The 8,179-nt window shown below is 38.9% G+C and overlaps 1 protein-coding gene across 1 annotated transcript in view; it reads right to left on the bottom strand.

Moving 5' to 3' along the window:
- Positions 1-555: 555 nt before the first annotated feature.
- The window catches only part of LOC124140962 (poly(A) polymerase type 3-like), a 30,319-nt gene continuing 22,695 nt past the window's right edge, over positions 556-8,179 (bottom strand). The window contains exons 15-21 of the mRNA XM_046508806.2: positions 7,801-7,904; positions 6,833-6,902; positions 6,582-6,654; positions 4,499-4,732; positions 2,987-3,106; positions 2,608-2,673; positions 556-1,601 (exon numbers count right to left, since the gene is read on the bottom strand). Of these exons, the coding sequence (XP_046364762.2) occupies positions 1,488-1,601; positions 2,608-2,673; positions 2,987-3,106; positions 4,499-4,732; positions 6,582-6,654; positions 6,833-6,902; positions 7,801-7,904 (781 nt within the window). The 3' untranslated portion in view covers positions 556-1,487. The remainder of the gene's footprint in view (positions 1,602-2,607; positions 2,674-2,986; positions 3,107-4,498; positions 4,733-6,581; positions 6,655-6,832; positions 6,903-7,800; positions 7,905-8,179) is intronic.

Genomic DNA, 8,179 nt, shown 5'->3' with positions numbered 1-8,179 from the left:
AGCCTAACAATCACTTATTTCCATCTTTACAGTAGTCAGGGATGTGACCAACATGGCTATAAAGAATCATTCAGTGACAATCAGTAATCCTACATTTGTTTGATAAATTCATATTCCTGCTTACTGGTGTAAAATCAAACTACCATCCTTTAATTACTTTTGAAAATTAAACATTTTACACAAAAAAACACAACACAATAACAAGTGTTCAGTATGTTTCAACACGTAGCTGGTACCTGCAGTAACCTGTTAATGAGCTTTATAGCTAAAATGGATAGAATTATCATTAAACCGCCCGCATGTTATCAGAAATGAGCGGGCCAGTGTAACTTGATAATGCGCTCATATTGCTTGACGACGGGCAATTATCATGTCCGTTGTTAGGTGACGTCAGGTTCAAAACTAACGTCATCTGGTTTGTTCTATGACGTTTCCATATTTGTAAAAGTGGTTCAGTGACATTCGTGTTGATTGCAGTATATGTTTCAAACCCGATATTGTTGTTTCTTTTTATTTGATAAAAAATTCCATCCATTTTAGCTATAATAACGGTAACGCTATTTTTCATGGCATTATCATTTACAGAAGCCCTCAGTCTTTTCAACTGCCCTCCTTCGTCGGGCAGTTAATGGAAGACCTCAGGCTTCTGCAAATGATAATGCCCTGAAAAATAGCATAACCATTACAACAAGGGATATCCATATAAACATTGAGCCTCTGTCAGCTGACAAACTGCATTGCTCACAACTGTCCTATATTACAACAAATATACATATAATGCCTTGATGTTTAATGAAAATAATAATCTCTTGCTGCCCCAGTTGGAATTTCAAAAGATCAAACTAACATTACATAATTAACCCCAATCAAAATACAGCATCTTAATTATCTAAAACCAAATCACAGTCTCCATGTTAAATTCTTAAGATGTTGAACATATTTTTGTTTAAATGAAAACACCGATATATCCACCCTTTTCCCACTGAATCGTACAACACCTAGAAAACATAAAAGCAAGTTCTGAATTTCAGAAAATTTAAAAGCTAGCTCAACATCATTCTCGTTTCTTTCCATTATGTAGCCTGTTCATCTCACATGAAAATATGCTTTCTTATATAAAATCATCACAAACTTACTTAAAATCTTCTGAAATCCAGAAACATCACGTAGATATTATTGCTTCACCAACCCAAGACACTCGTACATGCATGTCACAACACCTCAGCTCCGACTACCATCACTTCCAGCATACACCAGTACAGACACAAACATTCATCATCTATTAGATCACACCTAAACAGCATCTCCATATCTAGGTTACCCATGCTACCAGGAGTTGTCCCCCCCCGACATGCTGTCGAGAGTTGTCTCCCCTGGTAACGTGTATTGTATCTCCTGATTGGCTGGTCTGGTAAAGAGAATAGTGGCTCTTAACCAGCCTTGTGTGATTGTTAGCACTATACGCTGATACAATGATATGCCTATGTTCATTTTAGTTTTAACTTTATTGAATTTTTTATGAGCTGGAACGGTACACCTTGAGACATGGGCTGTGGGCTGGTGATGTCGGGCAGATCGTTGCTGGGCAGTCTATTCACATGCTGCAAGACAAGGGAGATCATTGCAATGATATGAGAGCCTCATGGAGGGATGTCTCATCAACTAAAGTACTGTTGGAAATGCAAGAAAAATGCTTTTCTGGCTACATTTAATAAATACAAATCATAGGGCTCTGGAAATAGCATATTTCAAAATAACGCAAGTCTACCTAATCTAGCCTGTACCAACTGGTACTGGGATTAGCATAAAAAGGTACTTTTACAGGTAAAATGACAACTTATTTGTGTGTTGTCATGCATCTATGAAACAGCCTCTAGCCCAAGGTAATTACCTAACAACGCCAGTGCATTCTCACAGGTGCAAACCTCACCTGAGTTGGGGTTGGTCTCAAAGTATTGTACTTCACTGGAATATGCTTTACTTTTGCTATACCTCTGGTGTGATTCTAGCAGGGGCTGTCGCTCAATCCTGACATGTGTGAGTTTGAATGTTGTGTTAAGTCTTGCCATGAACCCTTTACAGTTAGCCCAGATAAGCTCAATGGGGATGAGCTCACAATGTCTGACTGGTGTACGTAAGACATCTGAAGTTGACATTGCAAGATATCAAATATTCCTGCATGGTTGTCTTCAGCCTAATAATGGTTGTCACGAGAGTATCTGGTTCCCAGGGCGTTATGATAACTGGCATTATCCATGACAATGACACTGGGGTTCTTTAGATTGGGTGGAACTTCAGCTACTGCCCAATCAGTTTTCTTTTTGCCTCGGAAGCTAGCTCAAATCTATAAATAAGCCCCAGATCACAGGTTTTGGCATGGAAAACAGTGACACGATAACCTTTACCTGATCGTACCATGGGACTTTTCGTCAATCTGACGGTAGCCACATGTAGTCTGTGGAATGATTCTTATTCACCCAGGTTTCATCAAGGTAATGATCTGGAAGCCCTGACTGAACTTGTATACATTTAAACTACAGACTATCTCGTGTACCATGGCTATGGCTATGCACATATGATGTAACATACATCACTAAATTTGCCTACCTTATTTACACTGGCTACTTTGTCTGTGGTAACTTTGTCATCAACCTGCATAGGTGCTTCTTCATTCTGGAAAAGTAAAGGTTTCTACAAATAAAGACTTGTAATATAGGTCCGAACCTACTGATGGTTTATCTAGATAACATATATTGGGAGGTTTATTCTTTCAAGACAACAGAAGTCTCAGGACCATGCCCAGAGTTTTCCTTTGACTGTTGTACCCAGTGGGATCAACTTGTTAATTACTTTTGAAAATACACCATGCAGAATAATTTATAACTGCATAAAAAAATCAAAACTGGCAAAGACTTTTTCAGTTTGAGTGAAAGAATGCTTGGTGACCATCAACTCGTCACTCATCACCCATCAACTCATTACTCACCCCATCTTCCTCATTTTTACTTCTCTTCTGTATAGTCTGTTCGATGGGCGAGGCCGGCCTCTTGGCTCGGCCTTCACCTCCAGCCTCCAGGTCCTCACCCTCAACTGTGGAGTTACCATCCTACAATCAGAGCAACACACTGTTACACTATATGAAGCTGGAATCACTGCTCCCGAGAGCTGTATCACTTACTGTTCACTGATTTTAAATGAAGGTCATAATACCTGCTTCTGAATGTTACATTGCCTTTTACTTACTGCTGCTGAATGTTACTTTGCCTTTTACTTACGGTTGCTGAATGTTACTTTGCATTTTACTTACAGCTGCTGAATGTTACTTTGCCTTTTACTTACGGTTACTGAATGTTACTTAGCCTTTTTCTTAATGCTGCTGAATGTTACTTTGCATTTTACTTACTGCTGCTGAATGTTACTTTGCTTTTTTCTTACTGTTGCTGAATGTTACTTTGCCTTTTACTTATGGTTGCTGAATGTGACTTAGCCTTCTACTTACTGCTGCTGAATGTTACTTTGCTTTTTTCTTACTGTTGCTGAATGTTACTTTGCCTTTTCTTACTGTTGCTGAATGTTACTTTGCCTTTTACTTACGGTTGCTAAATGTTACTTAGCCTTTTACTTAATGCTGCTGAATGTTACTTAGCCTTTTTCTTACTGCTGCTGAATGTTACTTTGCCTTTTACTTACGGTTGCTGAATGTTACTTTGCCTTTTACTTAATGCTGCTGAATGTTACTTAGCCTTTTACTTAATGCTGCTGAATGTTACTTAGCCTTTTACTTAATGCTGCTGAATGTTACTTTGCCTTTTACTTACGGTTGCTGAATGTTACTTAGCCTTTTACTTAATGCTGCTGAATGTTACTTTGCCTTTTACTTACGGTTGCTGAATGTTAGTTAGCCTTTTTCTTAATGCTGCTGAATGTTACTTTGCATTTTACTTACGGTTGCTGAATGTTACTTTGCCTTTTCCTTACGGTTGTTGAATGTTATTTTGCCTTTTACTTACTGCTGCTGAATGTTACTTTGCTTTTTTCTTACGGTTGCTGAATGTTACTTTGCCTTTTACTTACGGTTGCTGAATGTTACTTAGCCTTTTACTTACTGCTGCTGAATATACTTTGCCTTTTTCTTACTGTTGCTGAATGTTACTTTGCCTTTTACTTACGGTTGCTGAATGTTACTTAGCCTTTTTCTTACTGCTGCTGAATGTTACTTAGCCTTTTTCTTACTGCTGCTGAATGTTACTTAGCCTTTTTCTTACTGCTGCTGAATGTTACTTTGCCTTTTACTTACGGTTGCTGAATGTTACTTTGCCTTTTACTTACCGCTGTTGAATGTTACTTTGCCTTTTACTTACTGATCGGACGATCAAAGTATTAGATTGTTTTTGTGCTTGTTATAACAGACATGGCTTATGAGAATGAGGCAACCCAACATCTTAGCAGTAACTGCAATGTTGTATTCATTGTACTCCATTGTCCCAGGCAGTCCTACCTTCTCCCCATCAACCTTGGGTGTGGCAGGTGTGGTTTCACACTGCATGTTCTCCCCCTCAGCCTTTTGCGGTGTTAATGATGATGGTGTTTGCGACTCCTGGGATGTGTCATCATCTGTCGTTACAGATGCCTGCTTGAGGAGATCTGTGTCAGACTTGCTGGTGGCTAACCCACTTGTCTTCTCAGTGCTTGACCGTCTAAGGTTGCTTGTGCTGCTGCCCCTTGTTGGGTCCTATACAGAGTAGAATGATAAATACGGCTATACAGATACGAATAATGATATTCCATAATGATATTTCTTTTTCTTACTTTTCTTACAACTGGGAATACATGTATCATAAAAATGTCCTTCTTAATGAGGAAAACATTTCTTCCAACAAAATGAATAGCCAAGAACATTCTTCTGATTCATTGAAGAACTTGTTAAAGAATATAGAGGGCTTATTCGTAAAAGGCCACAAATTTGAATGTAGATTCATTACAAACTCTTTCAGATTTAGAAGAGTTATTATTCTCTTTGGTTGTTGATTTCAAGCGAATTTCTGCATCAAGTTTGTGATAGGCAAGAATGAGATGGGGATGACACATCTGTAATGAAGCAATGTGGAAAGTGAGTCCAGTGCATTTAGGGTAATCAGGGATGAGAATGTGTTTTTTCACAAACCACTGAAAGTCAGACAAGGATCTTGGGGGTCTGTGATTAATGAGTCTATTGCAGGGGTCCGGAAAATTTAAAATCCCAATCGGACATTTGCATTTAGGCCACGCCCCCTTCAAATAGCGTATTTTAGTACGACTTTTCACACACATTACAAGTTTACGTATTCATAATATGATGAATTATGAATTGTTTCAATTTAAATTGTTTAATTCACCGGACAATTAATAACAAATAATATCATTTTAGATTTACATGGAAAACATACGTTTGTTTACGATCTGTTAACGTAGTGAACGGTCTAATTAATATTCATGAGTTATATTCATGAGTCTGCTCAAGTGTACGCGTTGTAACATTTGGATCGAGACTATTATCCCATATTTGGTTATCACGTGACCTCACGGGAATTTTTTTTTTTAAACTAAAGATTTTTTTAAAAACAAGACAGATAATTTAATCACAAATACAAAAATATCGTTGATAGCAATAGTTATTTGAATACTTTTTTCATCTGTACTTATTTATTGACCATAAAAAAATTGGATATCGATCGTCCGAGAAAGCAAAATGGCGGTCAATCAAGATTCAATATACGACTAGCTACTGAAAACAATAAAATCTGCAAATCCTCATTGTATGTCAACCAAGTGAAAGTCGTTAGCCACGACTTACAAAATGATCGTCCAGACTTTGAGGGTTTGGCAGATCCGCTCGACTGATCTGCATCGGTCGACTGGCTGTCGTCACGCTTTCGCTTCTTGTCTGAGGTTATGTATCGTAGCATTGTAAGGATAATGAGGTACATCGATGATGCAAGGTATTTATGTACAGTTGTAAACACCTTTCACTCAAATTAACAAGATGTTCTCAGTAATTAATCCTCGATTAATCAGTGTCAACTCAGTTTATTGCCTATTACAGTGATTGACCGATTGGACTATCATGTAGGTACGATGTATTTACAGCAATCAAAACAAAGAAAGCTTGTCAGTGTAGTTAATCTTCATTGTGTTGCAACTGCAGACGTAAGCTGCTCAGTCCTAACTGTTGATCATGTCCGGTCAAAATTTAAGAATGTCCGGACAATACTTTTTAAAATGTCCGGTAAGCAATATTTTAAAACGGACATTTGAGATTCCCAATCGGACATGTCCGGCGCATATGACGGTTTCCGGACCCCTGGTCTATTGTAATCACAAATGTGATCCTTGATGTAACAAAATCTGTGGAAAATTCTCATTCCTTGGTAAAAGACTGAAAATAATATACACTGGGTAAGGTATGAGGCATTCATGGCTTGATGGCTTCATTTTCCAACAGGGTATCAGAAACCTTCTCTAGAACATGGATAGACTCTTCCATGAAAAACGTCAGCCAATATGAAACTCGTAGTCCAGTCAATCGTAAGCTACACACATACCTTTTTTTCCTTCCGGGCAATCTTGCCTGCTCTTTCTATTATCTCCTTGGCAACATACTGCTCCAGCTGTCTTCTGAAAACCATCAAATTAGGAACTGAAACAGTAGTCTGATCAGGCACTGAGGAGCCGCCTGGAGGAGCCACCATGATTATTAATTTAACAATTCAATCCTTTACCGTGAGTTTTGGGGGCTTTTTTTATACCATACTGAATGGAATTAACACATCTCATCATTAAAATGATAACTGACCTTTTCACGTATGTGACCTCCAGCTTCATGTCATCCTTGAACAACTTCAGATGGATGGCTTGCTTGTGAACTGAAACCATGACATCTCGTGTATTGATGTATCAGTTGGGAAAGCATTGAAATAAGTCATGAATCATGACTTGTTTGTTTGTTTGTTTGTTGTTTAACGCCGCACTCAGCAATATTCCAGCTAGTTGATGGCAGCCTGTAAATAATCAAGTTTGAACCAGACAATCCAGTGATTGACATCATGAGCATCGAGCATCCACATAATTGGTATACGATGACATGCATTAACCATGTCAGCAAGCTTGACCACCTGGGCCCCGTTCCACAAAGCGAACGTAGCGCTAAGGCGACCTAAACTCCTATACTTTAACATAGACTTACAACAGTTGTAGCGCTACGATCGCTTTGTGGACAGGGGCCCTGATCCTCTAACTACAAGCATAGTCCCCTTTTACAGAAAGCATGTGTTGCTGAAGACCTATTCCACCCCGGATCTTCACGGGACCATGAATCATGAGGTGTGGTGAGGTGTAACGTCATGTTCCAAGCTTACTGCACTTACATAACGATGTGTGAGTGTGTGCATGCGTGCATGTTTGTGTGCTTGTACTTTTCTAGACTAATGCTGGTATTACACTGAGATAGCATGCCACAGTTTCCCATGGATATACCACTCAGGGACATTATACTGAGCCAACCAGTCCTTGTAACCCCTTAATGCCGGTAGCCAGGCAGGAAACAAAAAGTATCATCTTTCAACATCTTTTGGAATGACGCGTCCGTGGATCCAGCCACCAACCTTCAGCTCTCCAGGCAGATGCTCTATCCACTAGACATGAATCATGAAACCTGCCACTTATTAACAATTGAGATGGTAAAAGAAAATATCTTGACTCCGCCATTTGTATATTGATGACATGCCATGACCGAATAGTGCATTGACACTCTGACATACTCACCAACATCAGAGAAGGACTGTATATCAAACGTGAGGTCAATATTGGCTGATGGAGTGTTGTTGAATACCAGGCCGATGAACCACTTGCACATGAACTTTCCTTCTCTGTAAAAGACAGACATGTAATTTCAGCATCTCTCAATCAAAGACAATAGTCTGGCTGGATAAGCTTACACTGACGGGGAGACAAACAGGGAGCAATTGCAAGAGGCAACTGACAGACAAATTATCTCCGATGGTTATCTCTAAAATCAAATAATACAGTATGTTGTTAAGAGGATTAAACAATCAAATTCTGTTAGGTCACATACAGGCCACGCACTGGTGACATTTGGGGTGATAAACAGTGATTAACTACAATTATTGCTTGAAATTATTCT

Source organism: Haliotis rufescens, unplaced genomic scaffold, assembly GCF_023055435.1.
Source record: "Haliotis rufescens isolate VD_foot unplaced genomic scaffold, xgHalRufe1.0.p SCAF_3, whole genome shotgun sequence".
In the NCBI taxonomy this organism is placed as follows: domain Eukaryota; kingdom Metazoa; phylum Mollusca; class Gastropoda; order Lepetellida; family Haliotidae; genus Haliotis; species Haliotis rufescens.
The sequence above is the reverse complement of the archived record's forward strand: the minus strand, read 5'-3'. Positions and strand labels throughout refer to the sequence as shown.